The 21,300-nt window shown below is 34.6% G+C and overlaps 1 protein-coding gene across 12 annotated transcripts in view; it reads left to right on the forward strand.

Annotated features, from left to right (window-relative positions):
• The window catches only part of ZNF521 (zinc finger protein 521), a 363,098-nt gene that overhangs the window by 199,199 nt on the left and 142,599 nt on the right, over window positions 1-21,300 (forward strand). For 6 of the 12 annotated variants that reach the window (XM_074200373.1, XM_074200376.1, XM_074200378.1 and 3 more), the window contains one exon: window positions 2,027-2,111. In XM_074200373.1, the coding sequence (XP_074056474.1) occupies window positions 2,027-2,111 (85 nt within the window). Of the gene's footprint in view, window positions 1-2,026; window positions 2,112-5,881; window positions 8,504-12,707; window positions 13,535-15,891; window positions 18,484-21,300 lie in introns of those variants that run through there. The other 6 variants (XM_074200375.1, XM_074200379.1, XM_074200381.1 and 3 more) reach the window with 5 other exon arrangements.

Below are 21,300 nucleotides of genomic sequence, written 5' to 3' on the forward strand. Positions count from 1 at the left end.
GTCAACATCAAAAGCATCTTGTAAACAGCTCAGCATTATAAATCTTGTGTGGTGATTGTCAGGGTTTTAAAAATCTGTGTTAGATTTAGATTCAACATATTCAGTTCATATGCGCCTGCCTTCTGTACAGACAGTGCTAGATTATTCTGTCTCTGGCTACCTCAGTTGAAAATGCTCAATTCTCCCCCCACCCCACTTTTGTGCTTTATAGGACTACCATCTCCAGTTATAGAAAAATAAATCCTAGAAATTATGCTGATTGAGAAGATTTTAAATTACTGTTTATAATAATTTCTAACCCTCAGATTAAAAGTTCTCTGAAGCCTTCTTTCTACATTTAATTTTGTTGAATTTTATAAAATTTTTTATCTTTTAAAATTAACCATACTCAAAGATGTGAAATTTTAACTAAAATACTTCATAGTCAAATCTGCTACAAGTATTACTATAATTAACATTTTCTTAAGTGGTCCCAAAAGAAAGGAGGAATAGTCAATACCCCCACAAGACTGTGATATTTGTCTATGCCAGTATGATTTTCCTTAAGATCTGGAAAGCTGGAGAAATAGCAAAAGATGATTTTTAAAAAGGGGTTCTATTTTGTCCATTTGCTTTTTTGATCTCCCAAAGATTTTTCAGTGTAACAACACAATCATGGAATTATATGACATCAGTTGTGAGTATAATCAATCAATAATAATCAATTAAGTATAGAATATAAGAACTTGAAGAGCTCCTTAAGGTCATCTAGTTTAATAGCTCCCCTATACACACACACACACACACACACACACACACACACACACACACACACACACAAACACACACACAAACACGGCAATTAACAGTTGGGAAAACTATTCATGGCTTCTAAGTACTGAATTGGGATACAAGACAAGCAAAATGAAGCTTTGAAGCTCTGATATCTAAATTCTTGGGTCTTTATCTCTACCAGTGGGAAAAATGCTACATTGGGGACTCCTGAAACTTAGCGAACCACTTATTTGTGAAAGTTGCATGAAAAATCTGGATTTTATGATCAAAACAAATAGTTAGATATTTTATAAATTTTCACCTTTATTCTAGCCAATTTAATTACTATTACTATTGCATATCAACTAAATAATTTAAACTACTGAAAGTTGATTTGTAGTATATATAGCTAAAGTTATTTCATATTTCTTCATCATTCATTCAAGAAAAAATGATTAGATGATATTTTTAGAGATTAATCAGAGAGTAAGTTGATTTTTTTCCTCCAGCAAAAAAAATGTTCTGAAAAACAAAACAAAATAACCTGGTTAATCTGGATGAGATTTGAGAGTGGGAATAATTTTCTGTTGTGTTTACTAAATGAAGTGCCAGACAAATTCCTTTATTCTAATTCTGGACTTTCCATTTGATTAGAAAGCTTTCATGGGATTCAGAGGATTTTAATGATGACTCAACACCCTTACTTTACAGATGAAGAAACTGAGACCCAGAGAAGTTTAGCATTTTACTCTAGGTCATACTCTTAGCAATTGAGCTGGATTCAAACCTCATACCTTTAGACTCTTTCTATTGTTCTTCCTTTTCTCCCTTTATTCTTTCTCTATTCTATTTCTCCTCCCCCAAAGGAAAGAGAAAAATAGGTAATTTTGGTCTAGCATTTTAAGAAGGAAGATGATTTGCCTAAACTTTCACCGTTCGAATTTAACTACCAAACTTCCCACCAGTACCTCAATTTCCATATCTAAACCAACCAGAATATTATGTAATTAGTCTTTGAAAAGGCTTTAAAACTTTAAGACTGAGAAACTAGGCAGTTATATAGAACTTTTATTAATGCTCTTATGTCTGCTTTAAGCTGCTTTGATGAGATTTAAATAGTATGAAACAAAGCTAAAATTTTTGATTTAACAGTATATGAACAACCATGATTGCAGGGAATAGCCTCATTTACAACTATAAATAGCTAAATGGGAGACAAAAAATGAAATGGATTATGTTTTTAAGTAAACTTTGTCTATACTTGTTTCCTCAGAAGAAGACCTATCAGTGCATCAAGTGTCAGATGGTTTTCTACAATGAATGGGATATTCAGGTTCATGTTGCAAATCACATGATTGGTGAGTGATGCTCTAAATCTTATTAAAAATAGATTTTTCTCCTACTTGCCTTCATCATTGCCTATATAATTAAACAGAGTTAAGGAGGAATTAATTGTTCAACCTTCAATGATTTACCCAGGCATGACTGATTTTTTTATTCATATTATTAGGCCTGATAAGGCATTAGCACGCTTTATTTTCTGCAAGGGCTAGTTTAGACTTCTGTAGAGGATTATATATCTACTGCCAGTCAAAACACAGGTGATTAACAAATTAAACTTCTAATCATTTTTGCATTATTGAAAACAAACTAACAGGAATGGTTAATGAACTGGATGTTAGCTTTCCATAGAGTTTTAGACAGGTTTTAATTTCAGAAGTTATTATGGTAATGATACTACTGTGTGTTGCTCAAGCATATTTGTACCAAAATCTAAACTAGTGAGTTTTTATCACTGGGAAACATAAATAATTTGAATGGCTATGAAAATAGGTTTAGATATGCAGTATGAACAGTCTGGAAATAATTGTGAGATCATGTAAAGATCATGTAAAGAATTGTATATTCTTTATTTCCATCCCCCCATCCACCAAATTTTACCCATATCTTTATAAAACAGTTTCACTAAAGATTCTTGAAATAATATTGGCCTGGTGATTTTAGGGTTTTTTATAAGTTATGAGATGGGATAAAAAGGAACTCAAGCTTCTTCTATTACTCTTAGAGTCCCATTATTCCTCGGTTCCCCAAAGATTACCTAATATTATTTTTTTAATTTGATAAACACTCAGTAATGGCATTGAGAGTTCTACAAGTCAATTAAACTTCATCAAGCATATCTTTTGTTTGTAGTGAAATGACAATTCCTATTATTTAGTTCTATTTTATATATTTTTTAAATTTTATACTGTGAAACAAGATAGAGTCATTTATTTTATGCTTGTTTTTTGATATGTTATCATAGCATAAACATTCCACAGTATGCTACTGCAAAGGGACAGCTACCCAATTTGGTGAAATTTCTTTCTTCATCGAATTCTGTATTTCTGAAAAGAATGTTCAAAATTTTAAACTAGTTTATGGATGTATTTTTCCAGAAAAAGAAGTTTGATATATAGGGAATCCTAGTTACAGCACTACACAAAACAAAATTCAATATTAGAATATAAATGAAGTGAAATGTCAGTGAATGTTAGCAAGTTGGTCAAAGAGCATACCTTTTGGATTTAGTTTTAAATTTAAAAATTTTCAGTACTAAGGAGTATTAGTAATTATAATAATTTAATATAATTATTAATTAATAATTATGGTATTAATTAGTAATTAATCATTAAATAGCTTACTACTTCAAAATTAATAAAATAAATAATAATTAAAAGGGAAATTTTTTTCAGCTCTTGCCTATTTTTACCAGGATTTTCTTATATCCTAATGTTTTGCATCACTGATAATTTTCAGATATATAGCAAATAATGAATACTGAAATTTAATGTTAAATTATAATGATGGGATGTCAGAGACTCAGTTGGAATGTTTTGTTGCCATCCTCTTCTCATACAATTCTTTAAAACAGCTTCTCTCTATATAAACAAATACTAAATCTTTTAACTTTTTGATTATATAAGAAAAAACTGATTTCAAGTTTACAAAAAAGCTGTATTTATTTCCTCCTTCCCACATAAGAACAGTTTCTTCCAATTTGATAAAACTTTTTATTTGAAGGGATGGATGAAGTTTCCTACTGGAGGAAAAAACCCTTTACTTTCTTGGGTAGTATGACTGTCATTCACACCAACATTTTAGGATGTAGATATAACGATATATTACTAGGCCTTAATATAAAATCTTTTCAGAATAATGCCTATCATTGAAAGTGCAGAGATTTGTACAGCATGCTTTTGATTAGGTTGTATTCTACCTAAGATTTATTATTTATCCCTTAATGACTCTGCTTAACAAATCTGGTATATTTTACATCATAAAACAGTTAATATTCTTCTTACACATTTACAACCTGAACTGAATGTTAAGCATTAGGTTGCACAAGTTTGTTTCTCTAATTTGGGGTTTTATGATCTTGTAACATTTCTTAGATTTATCTGATCTTTCTCTTAAATTTTGAATATATTTTTTCTTGACATTAACTTTCCATTCCTTTTACTATTAATGCTTTCAGAACAGCTCTCCCCTTCCCCCCTCTTCTGTATAAGAATCCTGTAGATTATGTGATCCCACTATCTCTTAGGATATGAACTTTTAATAATTCTTCCTTCATCAGAGAAAACTAAATTTCATTTATCTTCATTAATTTTCCATGCATTCGTAATTACAATTCATACTATTTTAAAAATTAATTATTTTATACTTACAAAGCTCAAATAAATAAACATTCATTTAATTGTTCCATCTTTTGACCCTACATCTCAGACCTTAAACTCTGTTTATGTTTTTAATATTCAGAAAGAAAAATGCAATACAGGAAGATGTCACAAAATCTAAGATATTCTTTTTAAAAATCCCAATATCATACTTAACTCTTTCCAATATGGCAGCTTGTATTATTTTGCTGGGTAAAATACCTCCATTGAGAGTAGATATTTTTAGGTTGTATATCTATGTGGTGGAGTTTTTTTTTGGGGGGGGGAGAGGTAATCCAATAAAAAGTAATCTCAATGAGGTATTTAGCAGGGGAGGAAGGATTGGTGACTATTTGAAAATATTCTTTGTCTTTTTTGTTGCTCTATATAGTGGTTTTTATTATTTGCTTATGCATTTTTTTCATTTTAACAGAAGAAATTCTGTCAAACGGAGTCTACAGTTGACCCAATGAGATGTAATCTCTCTCTTTTACATCAAATAACTTACATTATTTTGCAAATCATGCATACTGAAGCAATAGTATTCCATTGGCACATGTCAAATACCCACTATGTTTCTTTCTAGATTTCTGTAGTCCCAGTCTACCTCTAGCTATCGGTAGAAGACATTTATGGAGGAAAAATGTCAATGCTTCTACCTGGTTCAGAAAAAAGACTCTGCTTAAGTGTCATTTTGCAGCTAGGTATGGACACATTTTGGGGGCTATAGGGATAGTTACTCAATGAAAATACATGAGGGATTTGACTTATGTCTATTAAGCAAAAAAATGCCAACTAACCTGCCAACATATATTGACATTGTTTCAGTAAGAAACCAGACCAGTGACTATTTAGGAGTTTCTTTTCTTCTTTACAAATAAAAAAAAAACTTCAACACACTAATACTTTTCCTAAGGAAAGAGACCTTCTTTTAGAGTCTGTAGATGAGAAAGGCTTTCTTGTCTCCCTTTGTTCAGCTCAAGTAGTTTACAGTTGGCATTTGACCTAAGAATAGAGGAAGAAGCAGTGTCAGGAATTATGCTTCATTCATTCACACCATCATCTTTTATTTTCTACTAACATAGTAAACATTTTTCCTTTCTTTTTTGTGTTTGTTATTATTTTATTTTGATTAGTGTTTCAGAGACATGTGAATATATGTCTTTAGATTTAATGTTTTTGGGGGGGAGGGGGATGGTGCTAAATCCAGGGAGTTCAACTGTATTTAACTCAGCAAAGGAATTACCCCCATATAAAATTATGAGGCTCAACAGCAGTAGTGTAAATTTGGAAGTACTCTGAATAATGTGCTGTTAGGCATGAGATAATGTAAAGAGATGACATTGCCAAGAACTATTTATGAGAAGCTTAATTTTTTCACTCTGATAATTCTTGACCAATAATTACCAGTCTCTAATTATCTATTTTAGTTAGAAAGAAATCTCGATCACTATGGAGGTTGGCATCGCAACTAGCGTATAAATCCCCAAAGAGGCAAATGTGTTCCAAACAGCCACAAACAACTGTCTCATGAAACATAGTGAGCAAATTGAGAGCTGCTGGCGGTGCACAACCAAGCAGCACATTTACCATTGAGGACTGATCGACCCGACAGAAAAATGATAAGACGAAGAAAAATGCCATCATCTTGGTAGTTCACCACTACTAATGTGAGTTATGGAGAATGAATGGTGCTGAAGTGACAATAACCACTTCTCCCTCACCCCACCAGAAGTTCTGAGAAGTAGGGCAGGAAAAAGAAAAGTGTGGAAGGACATTTGGATACAAACTATTAACTTAAGAATACATTTTGTGATAGAACTTTTTTCACAGGGGTCTCAAAGAAGCAAAGGAATTCTGTTTTGTTACATCTTTTCTTTAATTTGTATATATGGGTTTGTTTTGTTGTTCCATTCATGTCAGTTATGAAAGGGAAGGCTGTTGTATGACATTAGGAAAAGTAAGAAATACCAGTTAAAGAAGTTCCTGGGATACTTAATGATGGTGTTTATGGTATCTTCTGTGATCTAATAAATGTGTCCACCAGAGAATATAGTTAGACGAGAATCTAACCACCAGAGAATATAGTTAGATGATATCTAACTATCTAATCTATCTCTTTATCAGTAAAGATATAGTAGATTGATACCTTTATATCCACATATATCATATTTCTATATATAATTTGTCTTTATCAATTAAAAATATAAATATTTTTATATAAATAGAATATATAGATATATCAGTCAAGTTAAGAGGTATTATTATTATTAATATAGATAGATATCTATATCTGTTACAAGGATACAGAGAACTATAGTATTTTTTTTATGTGTCACTGTGCTATGAACATATTTGGATAGATGATAATGATGCTCAGACTAAAACTGTATCAGTTATTCTGTTCATCAAATGGAGAGGATCATACAGTATGCATTATGTCACCTGTAAATGCCATCCCTGATATCAACACAATAGAATTGCCTACATCAGTTTGCTGCAGAGAAGTAAAATTTTAGCTTGTTCTCATACCATGTGATTTTGATATATTCTGAAATTTGATGACTTAGATCACGCATTGTATTCTGTTCCTCTCATGTGTTCTGTGGATGGAATATTAGAAGTAATTCATCTTCATTACAGCTTTGTGACCTTAAGTATCACTGCTTTAGCTTTACAATTTAAGTCTTCTTTCCTTTAGGATAGACTAAAACCAACATTGTGAAATCTGTGGTGGTTTTGGAACTTTATGTCTTAAGGGGAAAAGATATCCAAAGATATGGATCTATTCCTAGGAAGATGACAAGCTACCAATTCCCTTTTGTCTCTGTTATCATTCAACATTTTGGAAAAAGGAATGGATATTAACTTTGGAAGGGGGAAGGGAAGAAAGAGATAAAGAGGTAGGTGGAAGTGTTCTATTATCAGACTCTAGAAAGTTATTATCAGTCTTTGGAGTCTTGTGTTTACTTACATTTAGCCTCAATGAAAGAGGTTTGTCAAATTTTAAAAATCAACCTTAGTCAGACTGTTTAGAACAGTAAGGCATCATCAGCATTTGGTGTTAAAAATGATGTAACACCGGTCGATTTCATCAAGAGTTGGATTTTTAAAAAAGATGAAATCTGCACTGTTTAATGCTAACAGAAAGCTAACCTCATGTGGGCAATGCTGGCTTATTTGAAAAGCCCATAAAGGGTTTCTACATGGACCATACAAAAGGGATACTTTCTCTTTAATAGCCATCTGTACAGGAGAGATGAGAAGTGGGCCAGGTCATCTCTCCTCAGCTGTCATGATATTAACGTAGGTAATGGAGCAAGCTCTGTGTTCTACTGGGTGTTGTTTTTCATAGATGTTCATCGATTTACACAGATAATTCTATTTATTTCTTAGAGTTGGTCCAAGTGAACCAGGCAGAATAACAAACACCAAAGCATTTCAAATGACTTTATCTTTGTTTATAACGTAACTTTTGTCTCAAAAAAAAATGGTGTCACACCTACTGTGCAGATGGCTGCATGATCTGTAAACCAGCCAAAACATTTAAACAAATGTGTGATCTGGGGATAGATTAAATAAAGGATAAAATGGAGTGTGGACCACAAATTCTAATAATCAGATGATTTTAAGTTGTGTGTAGTGTGGAGAGATGGTAGCAGTGATAGGAGGGAAAGCTTGCCAAGGACAGCAAGGTGCCTTACAGATCTCAGGATGGCGTCGGTGGCCTAGTAGGCCTCGGTTTGAGAGCCGCACATTTGTTGTACAGCTGGCAGCTCTGTGTGGGGACATCAGATAAAACTTATGTAAAATGAAGTGTTATTGCTTAGTATGAAATTGTTCAGAGAGGGAATATGCAGACAGTAACTGAAAACAGAATTCATGGTACCAATGAAGCAGACTGTAAATATGAAGAGGGTTTAATTATCTGCGCAATTTAACAAAAATTCAAGATGTATTCAGAAAGGGCATCTGCAGCTGTAAATATGCCCGAGCAGGACTGTTCACCAGGCTTAAAAGTCCTATTCTGGTTCCTTGTAAGACTCTCTATTCCCAGCCCCCCCCCCCCCCCCCCGAAAGCTCGTGCTCCAAAGGAACCGACTGTTTTGTCTTCTCTCTCTTATCATGGATCAGATTGACCTTTGAAGAGGTCAAGGCAGATGCATGGATTCCTTCTTCTACAGCTCTTTAAGAAAATTTGTCCTGATGTATTTCAGGCGAGTCCTGTGGAGTTGAAGAGAAATCAGGTTGCTTATCCAGCTAAGATTCTTTTATGTGTGGGTGTTTTGGATCTGTTCTTTTCAGCTCTGATGGGCAAAGATAAAATAAAACCAAGGGTTACCATTGACTCTAGGTTAAAAGCCCCCAGCCAAGACTCTTAGACATTTCTTTTATTTTAATGTCCTTTAAGGTTGTGGACTCTGGCCAAGTCCATTTTCAAAGATTCAGTTTCTTACTCATTGATTCTTTTGTGACTGTCTCAGATGAATGTGGTTGCTTTTCACTTCTGTCGAATGCCACCAAGACTCATCTCAGAGCTGTACAAAGGCCCAGAAAGAAGTGTGTCTACCTAGAGCAGGGAATTGACTAACTCTTGTGTCTTCAAGGGATTTTAAAATTTGCTTTGATCTCCTCTTTTTTTTGTCTTGAATTTTAGGGATAATTAAGACAAAGTAGGAAAGTGAAAAGTATTACAATGGTTTTCACCAAAGAGTAAAGAGTGTTTAAACCTCCTGATTAGTTAATGCCTCAAATGTTAATTACATTAATTCTACAATTTGTTAAATAATAAAATAATTACATTTTCTTTTGTCCAAAAAAAAAAGTGTCTACCATAAAGATCACAACGGATGACACATGAAACAGGGACTCTAAAACAATGAGGATTGGGTGACATTTTGTTTTGGCAAAAAAAAAAAGTGTGTCTTAAACTTTTTGATTGATTAATGCCTCAAATGTCAGCATTAATTCTATAATTTGTTAAATAATAATAAATTACATTTTCTTTTGGCAAAAAAAAAGTGTTTCTACCATAAGTATCACAACAGATGACATGTGACATAGGGGCTCTATAAAGATGAGGATAGGGTGGGTGATAGCATCCTCAACCTCAACTTCATGGGTAATGTGTACTAAGTGTGTCAGCTGCTCAAACGCATGTTGGAGATGGTTGTTATCATATTTGGATATCTAGTGCATGTTTAAGAAGCTTGGAAGAGGAAACCATGAGTTTTTTGTTTTGTTTTTTTAAGCACAGTCAAAATGTCAGTCTCCTCCTAGACTCTGTTTCTCCAGGTCCAGTTTATATACACAAAAGAAAATCCCTCTGGTGACCTTCCCCCTCCATAAGACCTCCCCTCCCCCCAACCAGGTTGTTTCTTGGTTTCGGCGCCATCAGCAGCAGTGTACAAAACAAAAGAAGGCAATATGGAGAGTGGGTGTCGAACTTCAGCTGCTCATATTGTTGCATTTGGTGAGCTGACGGGGTTTCGTAGGTCACCTTTAGAATTATGCCTATGACAGCAGTAGCTACCTGCCAAGATTGCAAGGTATCTCACAGCTCTCAGGATGGCGCCTGTGGCCCGGTAGGCCTCAGTTGGAGGGGTACACATTTGCTGTACAGCTGGCGGCACTGTATGGGGCAGCAGTGTGGGCTGTTAGGGAGCTGGAAAGGAGACAAGCATGAAATTTCTTCTAACCCCAACTCTGTTTTTCTGTACTGTTGGCTGCTTCTCAGCTCCTTGACAAAAAAACCAATCAGGCACCCTTTAATCCGCCTGTGATTACCAGTGGTATAAAAAGAGAAGCATAATGAGGAAAAATGCCTCGTTTTGTTGCCTTCAAAAGCCAACAAATTGGAGTTAACTTGACAGGAAGTGGCTTAATAATTAGATTATTTATTTATTCCTGACACATATCCCCCTGTTACTAGTCTCAGGAGACCCCGTAGATGGTACGATTTTCAAGCTGCCATTACTTCGCTGTCTTCTGTGAACAAAGAAGCTACTGTCTATCAGTCAATTAAATGTACTCTTTAAGCAGGGGCTGAGAAGTCCTCATTGGAGAGAGCCCTGGGACACTGTGGCTGATGATTCCTTTCTCTGTACTGTACATCACACTCTCAACTACAGTCCCCACAGAGATGGAATAAAGTCATGCATTAAAATATCACTTGTTGATTTGTTTGCTAATGAAGAGCCATTGAAATGTTTGTGTATTTCTGTGGCAAAATTGTTGATAAAGAGGACTACTCACTTGCATATCTTAGTTCTTCTTCTCTGAGTGCTTATTTAAGAATTACTAAAATTAAAGTCAACAAAAAACAGAATAAAAAACCCACAGATGGATAATAGGAGTTTACTTGTTATTTCCATCAAATTAAATGAAACAGGGCTGGAGGAAAAAAACAATGAGAGGAATAATGGTATCTCAGTCCCATCTCTAGCTTTGCCATTATCTTAACAACACTTTAAAAAATAATAATAATAATAATAATGTGAGCCATTTAGGGTTATCAGAAAGCTGAGCGGTTTTAATGGAAGGATTTTTTTTAAATGACTTTATTTAGAGAAATGGCTTACATATATTTGATGACTTGACTAATTTGCCCTTTAAGAATGTGTTATTTCTATAAATTGTTATCTTTTTACAAGTATTTAGACTTTGAATATTTAAAGAAGTTTGCAGCCTAATATGGTCTTTTTTTTCAGCATATGGAAAAATGAGTAAAACATCCTCAAACCAAAGAATAAAAGTATATAGCCACATGAAGGCTATGGAGAGTTGACTCTTCCTCTACCACATAGTCACTTTCTAATATTTCCTCCTTTCCTGACACACCACCCTTTCTTGTGGTTTTTCATATGTTGAAGTTCATCATTCACCTACTCATTCATTCATTCATTCAACAAATATTTATTGAGTGTCTACTGCTTGTACTGTATATTAGATACCAGTTCCATGGCTCTCCCCAATGTCAATTATAGATTCCCTAAAGCCCAAATCCCAATCTCTGTGCAGAGTTCTTTGTGGACCTTAAAGTACTATATAAATATGAACTAAATGACTGTCATTACTATTATTGTTATACGATTGTTCAAATGACATTATTTGCTATCGTATTTTAAAACATTATCTGGTTCTCCAGTAGCCTAGGTATATCCTGGTCTGTGTACAAAATAACTCATATTAGGACAGTTCTGAGATGAAATATTGAGCCATAGCATGGACATTTACATGGACAGATTCAGAATTTAAATGGAAGTCTTTACCATATTCCTATCCCTGGACTTTCCAAAGGGCAATCAGTGTTGAATTTCTTACTTCTGTAAACCTGACAACAAGCCAAAGTGAATTAATTGGAGCCAACATCACATTGGTGTATTTCTTATTCCTATCCTGTTATTCCAAGTCATTTTGTTAGAAAAAGCTTAGATACTCTGAGGTGTTCTATAATGGAAAATGAATTCGAAACTCTTTCATTAATTGGTGATTAATACATTTCAGGATTAGTTTAAGCAAGGCCCTACCTCCTGCCCAGTCAAGTATGTTCTGGTTAATATCCAATTATCTGCACCTTCGTAGTTATTATGTCTTAATATTTCGGATATGATAACCAGAAACTTGAGAGTAATGCTAATGAGGAGCATAGAGCAGGAATTAACCAATGACATACTCAATGATCCTTGGTGAGAAAAGAATCTCCCTTATCCTTAACACACTGATGCCAATATCTTCTGTACACTGGATGAAAAAGTAGGACTTTGAACTCTGACAGATAAGAATTGATAGATGAATCTTTTTTCTTCTGTTAAATGATTCTTGGGTCACTTAGTATTGGTTTGTTTAAACATTCATTTTCCAACTACATGCAAAGGTAGTTTTCAAGAGTCATTTTTTTGGTAAGGTTTTGAGTTCCACATTTTTCAGTCTCCCTCCCTTCCCGCCCTCCTCCCCTAGACATTTTGTTATAGTTTAGCATAAACCTTGTTTCCCTTCATTGTTGGAGAAATAAGGAAGATAAAGGTACTTGCTCCCTATTTTCCAATAATGCAAGTGGTTATCTTTGGTTTCTTTCTTTCATCTTTTTAATCTCTATTTATTTGAAAACCAACAATAGTGTACTGAGATTTCCTTGTTTTATCTTACAAGAAACTCCCTCTTTCTCATCTTCTTTCTTTTCTATTCCTCCTACCCCACCCCCACCCCTGCACACACCATACATACATACCACACCTTTATTTCAATTTCTTACAGGTAATTTGAATTTTGAAGAATCCGAATTGAAGGTGGCCTCTTTAACTGGGCTCTTAAGGCAGTGCCTGCTCTGGGTAGGTGTGTGCTGCTTGCTGCAAGTCATGTAGCTTTAAATAGTATGCCTTGTACATTATCCCCTTTCTATGCTGTATTGTAATGAAGCCACATCAGTAAATTGCAGTGAAGGGTGATTGTTGCACAGGGATGACTACTACACCTTGGGGTCCATTTGCACCAGATTATTCTGTTTATTGTTATTATTACTTCCCATCTTCTTTACTCTCTTGCTGCCGAACTTGCTGTTGGCCACCAGTGCAGCACAGAGGGGATCTTTAGGAACATTGTGGACCTCATTTTTCCTCTTAGGTACACACCAATCACAGTTCAATTCCAAACCTAGGTATCCTGGGTGGCTTTTTATTGATGCCACTTTGGTCTGTTGACTGGGAGCATGGTGTTCCTCATCATCAGCTTCTTAAAAAAAATGAATTCGCTGGGAGTAAAAAGGGACTGACCTCTCTTCCCAAATATTTCTGGATGGGAGACACTATGAAGTGAGAGCAGAAATGATAACATATTGTACCCTTCTTTCTCCTTGTCCTCCTATATTCAATAATTCACACATAAGACTATAGATAGGGTTATAGCTTTAGAAACATATTTATGTCTTCACCTCCTTCATAGATTTCTTCCATCTATACATCAGGGTTACCTTTCAGTCACAGATAAAGGCATTGTAGTGATTGCATGGTTTCATGGTTTTCCATGTTTCACCTGAAAAATAGCTGATTTCCCTTGCTCTTAATCACTGCTTTGACCCAATAACTAATTGGAAAATCATATATATATATATATATATATATATATATATATATATATATATATATATATATATATTTAATATCAGAATTCTTTGTCTCAATTTAATACTGTCATCAACAAGATTTTCTTTAAGCCTAAGGATATTTATTACGTGAGTTTTTCTTGAATCTTAATCTTTTTTTGGTCATCAGTTCAGAGCCTCTGTCTGTTTGTTTTTTTCAGATTGTTATGCAGCTTTTTTTCCTTTTAATATCAAACTATTCTGCAGCATTCAAACTAAAATCTAGAATTAGAACTGACACACCTTCAACTGAACTATCAAGTCTTTTAAAACTGCTTGGCCAGTGACGCCAGTCCCACACTATTCGGCCGTACACACTTCCGATTGTGGGCCAAAGAGCATTGATTTTTAGCTGTCATTTCTAGAGCACGCACTGTAGAATTGAAATTTAAACCTTAATCCACTCTGTAATGCAATTAATTTTTAATGTGCAGTAATACTAATTGAAATAGCCTGAATTTAGTAAGTCACCACAAGACATTTTCAGAAGCAGGAGTCTCCACTGAGAACTGGGGGGGACAGATCATCATTGTTGCAATGTTTACAGAATAAATGCTTGCTCTACAGGCTATCTAGTGGAAAGAAATCTTTCTTTAAATTAGGCTGTATCATTATGTCTCTTTGTGGACCGAAATATCTTTTCAGTGAGTTTCTACTGCTCAACCTTGAGTTGAATTATTATGATTCCCTGCTTAAGATGGGTAATCAGCTTAACAGAAGAATTTTGCTGTGATGTGCATGGTGGAAAATATATAAACATACACACCTATGTATATCCATGTATAATATAGACATATACACAAGTCTGTGAATGGATGTAAATGAAGCTAGCTGTCAATAGTGTCAAGGTCAGAAGCAACAGTCTAAACATTCAGTGAATAGTTACATTAGGACCTGTATTTGATGGCTTATACTTGGTTGTGGGATGGGCTTTATCAAATGAGGTATTTCAGTTGGCACAATTTAGTGAATTTAAATTCCTGTGAGCCATACACCTGGCTTGCCTTGTGATATTACTTTTATTTTAGAGCTGTTTTTATCCATATTTTTTCAAAATGGTCTTTTGAGTGTTTGGAGGGTTTCCCCCCCCACTAACCACAGTAAAGCAAATTTTGCACCATAAAACCACATAGGTTTTCAGTCATTTCTCTACTAAAAAGATTCTCTAACCACATTTATCTGCTAGTAAATGAGTACTTTTTAAAATGCATCAGTTCTGCTGATGAATGGGCTTGCAGAGTGTTCAAAACGAGCACCAACATTAAGTGAAAAAAAATGGCAAGCACTGTATATCATCCTTTCACGGCTTTCACATTATAGTATTTAATAAGCCGATAGTGCTGTTAAATATTTAGCAAAGGCTCCCTCAAAACCCTGCCATAGATTCAAATGGGATTTTAAGACATTTTTTTTGCAGCACATAAGTAAAAATGATGTTGGGTTACTTAGAACAGTTGTAGCATGGCATATTTTCTAAATGAAGTGTGGGTAACATGGCACAAATGAGTTCAGCAGATTTTACACCCACAAAATACTTAAATCAATTCCTGTTTTTAGGCTCAGACTGGTTCTTGTGTTGTCACTGCTTTGTCAAAAGGCCAGGGGGGATTATTTGCACAGCCTACTAAAATGGCATCATGGTATATAAAAGGGGAAATAATAAGACATATTTTGATTTTTTAAGCTCTCAATGTCAAAATGTCTTAAAATAAAATTGCTTTCCCCCTTTGATGGGTGAGAGTATGGGTTGGGTCATGTTGGGAATGGATAGAAATCAGTTTATAATCCATTTAAGGGTTGACATCTTAAAATCAAATTGTGATGGAGTTTTTTACATTTCTTCCATATTTATTACACATATAATATTTTAGATATTGCCAATATTCAGTCAAGATTAAGAACTAATACCAACTTATTTGATAAAATAGTATATCCATGTTTGGCACATAGTAGGTATTTAATAAATTCTTTTACATAATTTCATTCATAGTTTATTTATTTTATAATACTCAAGTACCTGCTTAAACACTAACAATTTTTCTAAATAAAATCAAATATTCATGTCTAATAGTCATAGGTAAAAGTGTTGCCAGGAAATAGAATTTTAATATCATTCTGACCATCTTATTTTTAGTTTGGGATTGACATTTAAACCTTTCAACATTTAATAGTACTTTTAGTTTTTAAAGTCCAAAGATAAAGGCCAATGGTTTTGTTCAGATTTATATGTAGCACATGTATTTTTTTTCCTTATAAGAGACTATTTGTTAGCATCTAATTTTCATTCTGTTTTATATGCAGCCAGTGACCACAGCTTCCCTTCAAACTGCACAGAGACACATCTCATCTGCAAAACAGGGCTTACTGATCTTATTTACTATTTGTATTCTGGTAAGAAGAGAAAGTAGGATTTATTATGATTGGGGGAAAAATACATATTGCTTTGAGTTTGTGTGTCTCTGTACTATATATCCACACACACACACACGGAGAATTTAATATGAAAGAATACATAAGAAAGACACGTGGCATGATGTGTGTGTGTGTCTATTCAGTGAAAGAAAAAGGAAAGGAGCAAGGGAGAGCAGTATAGAGGGGTACAGTATAGGCAGAGGTATATTTAATATGCATAACTTGATGTATGTTGACCTCAGGTTACAAGAGTAGAAAATCCCATTTTCCAGCTTGTTTCAAATGTAGTAAAAATGCTGCTTCAGTTGCTTTATGCTACTCACATTGGGAAAGGTGCTTATACTGTGATAATTATCATCAAGGAATATTAATGCGTTCAGCATTTGTAACCCAAAAACTCATTATAGCTTAAGCTGTGCATCATCTGTGAAGAGAGAACTTTGCCAGAATTCACTCTTCACAGGGGTTGCCTCCCGCTTGCGGTGGAGTGGTCAGAGTATTGTAAGAGGTCACTTAGGCTATTTTTGAAAGCTGAAGTTTTGCAATTTTTGAATCACTACCTTCTGTCTAAATAGCTTATCATTCTTACCTCAAAATGTGCTCCTTTTAATGGAATACATGATGAAGTACAAAAAAATAAAAAAGATAACTGTGCATTATTATGAAGAGTATAAGAGGGTTGACCCAGGAATTCCATATTAAGATAATAACAGTTTCAAGGCCTTTTCTCCTGTCATTGAGCAATAGGTTTCATATACAGAACTTTTAGTGATGTAGATGCCCTTGGGTTTCAGATGGAAGCACCCCTACAGGGGGTGCTTCCACAGCCTTTGGCTAGAAATAGTTTTAAAAAGACTTCAGAAGCATTTTCCTTTGTCAGTATTAATTTACAATATCCAATGTGTGCAATCAGGTGAACACAAGCTAGTCCTGGGACAATTTGCCCCAAATAATAACCATCTAATAGATAAATATTTGTTTAATTTTAAAAGCCTTGATCGTTTTTGATTTTGGGGTTAGTAGCAGTGTTTTGCAGCATTTCTGGGTGAGTTAAAATTGGGTAGCTTAATGGGACAGATAGAGTTGATTGCTTAGTTTTGTAGTCAATTTAGCTGACTTCCAAAAGAATATCATGCCTTTATCTATGATAATCCCTAAAATAGTTGAAACAAAAAAGTATGTGTATGTGTGTGTATCTATGTTGTATTTATGTGATTAAATCATACCATTTTCTCCTCTGATCCATTGCTTGTCATCTCCCTTAAGTAATATTTCTGTATGGTGTATGTTATAGCTTATGTTATGCTTGCCAGAAAACACTAATACTCTGTTCTATCAAGGCTCTCTTGCTTTGGAGCACTGCTGTGCTTCTGAGGTCAAATTGTGAACCTGGCCTTGCTCCTATGAGGACTAGAAAAATCTGTTTCATAACTTTCCATAGACCTAAGAAAAGAGTCAGAAGAAAAAACACGAAACCTATAGGCCCAGTTTAGATCAGCTGTGAGCTTGGGATTCATCGAACAGGAACACTTGCTGTTACTCCAGTTTTCTTACCATGAGGGGTCACTGGTGGTGGTATAAGCTCAGTAATGACAGAAGGCTTCAGGGGATCAGGTAATCATTCAAATAGCCAGACAGACACAGACACAAAAGTATCTGAGTTGATAATATGGAGTAAACGTAAAGAAACAGGAGCTTACTTGATTGTTAAAAATCTCACTTACAGAAAAGAATGAGGATATAAAGAATGAGCACCATGAATTCAGAGAGGATATTGCATGCTTGTTTCAGTGAAAGCAATTTGTTTCTCTAATGGGACACAGCCTTTATTTTATGCAGCAGAGCACTAATGCTGCAAAATGGATGGATGTCCTGAACCAGAGATAGATTCTCAATAGTTTTGAGCTGGAATACTGACAGAATGGTTTGGGAGATACAGTGGTGGCACATCCTCCGTGTGGAGGTAAACTTAATAATCTTTATGAATTTTGAGTAACTCATAACTCCACTCCTCTGCCAAAGAAACATTATGAAAAGATTGCTTTTAAATCCTTCTGCTGTTCTCTGAACTTGTGATAGATGCCCTCCTCTTTACCTTGAGGCGTTGGAAATGAATGTGTGTTTTTGGAGAGAGATAAGAATGTAGACTTTAGAAGGAGCAAATTGCATTTTCATGTTTAAGTTCACTATTTGCACTTGATATGGCAAAATCCAAATGTGAAGGATTGCTTTCGACATTATTTCTGTGTCTTCTCTATTCCAAGAACTCTCTGCCTTATTATGCTAAAATGGACCATCACATGTGATCAGTGTGATGCTGAATGCCTGGAAATAATGCAAGATTGCTACCTATGACCAAGCTGTAGTCAGATTCCTATAGCTTCCTCAGATCAAGAAATAAACATGCATTCTTTAAATGTTATTAGTAACTATTGAGAAAGAAGGAAACAAATTTAATTTAGAGAGGACTCCATGCCCACCCCACCCACCCATAATCATCCCATTTTATCTTATGTCTTTACTGAAAAAGAATGTTTTTTAGTTTTTATTTCTCATTTAAATTATATTCTTTGTCACTGCCACATGAGTCTATGTATATGTATGTATGTATATATACTTTAATAATTACATCTTTATAATAATCACTTGGATTATAGTTCATAATTTCCTGTAAAACTTTAGATTATCTGAATAATTTCTCAACTCTAACCTAGATTTTCAACATAGGTTTTGCCTTTTTTCTTTCTTTCTCTTTCTCTTTTTTCTCTCTTTCTCTCTTCCTTCCTTCTTTCCTTCTGTTCTTCCTTCCTTCTTCCTTCTTTCCTTCCTTTCTTTTTTCTTTCTTTCTCTTTCTTTTTCTTCTTGAGTCTTTAAAGGAAAAGAAAGCACCAGAAATGCTGTAAAACACTGCTACTAACACCAACATCAAAAATGAGCAAGGCTTTTAAAATTAAGCAAATATTTCTCTATTAGATGGTTATTATAATCTCAGGGCAGGGTGGGTGTGGTGGGAAGGGGTGTTTGTTATATGTGTGATGCTTCCATCAGTCACCATCTATTCCCCTCAAAGAATAACACAGACAGAATTTTGGTAAAATGAAAACCAAGGCATTTGTTTTGCATCCTGATGTTTGAAAAAAGAGATATTGGAAGAAGACATCTTTTGGCTTGTCTCCCTTTTTACATGTAATTGCTGCTTCATTAGGACTTGGGAGAGTTTCCTGTGGTTTAATTTAATCAAATGGTTCAGAATGACAAGTGTTTACACTTTAAATTCTGTTAAGTTCAGAATTTGAAACAATATTTTCCTCAAACCTTTAAATAAAAATAAAGAAAGCTCATTTTTAAAATGCTGGGTTAGAGTAGGTGAGTCTTAATGCTTACTTAACAGCTACAGCTTAGTATATAACCATGTTCTTGGTGTGTGAGCAAAAAATTGCAAAAAAGTTCACTACAAAGGATGTAGCTTGTTTATTTGCCTGTGAAGTCTGTTTCTCCTATTTGTGTGATCTAATTTGTGTGTGCATCTCTATATTCTTGAATGCAGTATTAAATATATATATTATATATATATATATATATATATATATAGATATATATAGAGAGAGAGAGAGAGAGAGAGAGAGAGAGAGAGAGAGAGCAAAGAATCTTAGTTTATAGCTTAAGAGAGTTTTTTAGAGATTATCTATTTCAGCTTTCTATCAGTGAGGAAACAGGAATCTAGAAAGTAGCAGACCTGAACTAGAAAGTAGCAGACCTGAGATTTGGATCTAGGTTCTGAGTCCAGATTCCACATTCTTGCCACGGTACCATGCTCAATGTTTGACTTTTATTTCCAATGATTAGTTTGGTTGTTTTTTTGTTTTGTTTTGTTTTGTTTTAGTTTTTTTTGCAAGGCAAATGGGGTTAAGTGGCTTGCCCAAGGCCACACAGCTAGGTAGTTAAGTGTCTGAGACCAGATTTGAACCCAGGTACTCCTGACTCCAGGGCCGGTGCTTTATCCACTATGCCACCTAGCCGCTCCTTGGTTGTTTTTTAATAGTAACCCTTGAAAGGTGTTGTTTTCCAGTTAACAAAATACATATTTAATTTTGGAGGGATAGTGAGTCTATCTGATTTTAAAAATCCCCTCAGTTAAAGCATCTTCTCCTGTACTTTCTTGATGCAGATTATTTGAAACTTTAGGAATGAGTTTTACTGATATAAGATGCTGTGGATCTTGTCAGGGGTGGGGATGAGGGTGGGGGGGAGTTCTTATTTAATGCTTGAATTTAGTAAAACAGCATGAAATGAATGCCTAAGGATGTGAGAAGACTTCTGGAATCATAAAATTTAAAGTTAGAAAGAAGCTTAGAAACCTAGGTTAAATCCCCTCATTTTGCCTCTGAATAAACAAGGGCTAGGGAAATAGCACCACACAAGTAGTACTCATAGGATTAGAAGGATCTGAACTCATTTCTTCTGACTCCAGTAGTATAATATCTAGAGCTGGAAAGAGAGTTTGGGGTTATCTTGTCTAACTACTCATTTTCCCTTTGGAGAAATAGCTGAGATCGAAAAGGTGAAATTACTTCCTCAATGTCACTCAAGTAGAAGGAGGGAGCAGAACAGGAATTCAGCCTCATATCCTCTTGATTCCAGGGCTCTGTAAGTGGATAGAGTTTGCATCAACATGAAGGGGGATGTGCACCAGAAGTAAAGACCTCATATTTCCTCAATAGCAAGGTGGTTGTGTTCTTATCTTTTTGAAAGGTGAGCTAAAAGATTTAAAAGACAACAGGATTGCCCTGAATAGATGCTTATTGACACAAAATTAAACAGCCTACAGCTATGTGAAAACAAATGCAACACTTTTGTTGTTTAGTTGGTGACATCAAACTCTTCAACATCCCATTTGGGATTCTCTCAACAAAGATACTTCAGTGGTATGCCATTTCCTTCTCCAGATCATTTTACAGACTTCACAAACACATCTACATGCACATACACACACACACACACACACACACACACACACAATTCTAACAACACAATAAGGTCTTCTTTTACAGAAGCAAAAATTGACTTGGAAACAACCTACCTTTCTAGGAGGTTCTAATTGTATTTATTCTCATACATGCATCATTTATCAGCAAAATTGTAGAGAGAGGAATGAATTTATTTCATATTTATTTAAAGATGCAAAGGAAGCTGAAATAATATGATACCATTTGATAAAACAATCATGAAGTTCAGGACAGTTGATTTTTGTTACCCAATCCCTTTCTGAATGAATGATACCAATGCTATTAGAGAAGT

This window comes from Macrotis lagotis, chromosome X (genome assembly GCF_037893015.1).
Source record: "Macrotis lagotis isolate mMagLag1 chromosome X, bilby.v1.9.chrom.fasta, whole genome shotgun sequence".
Classification (NCBI taxonomy): domain Eukaryota; kingdom Metazoa; phylum Chordata; class Mammalia; order Peramelemorphia; family Peramelidae; genus Macrotis; species Macrotis lagotis.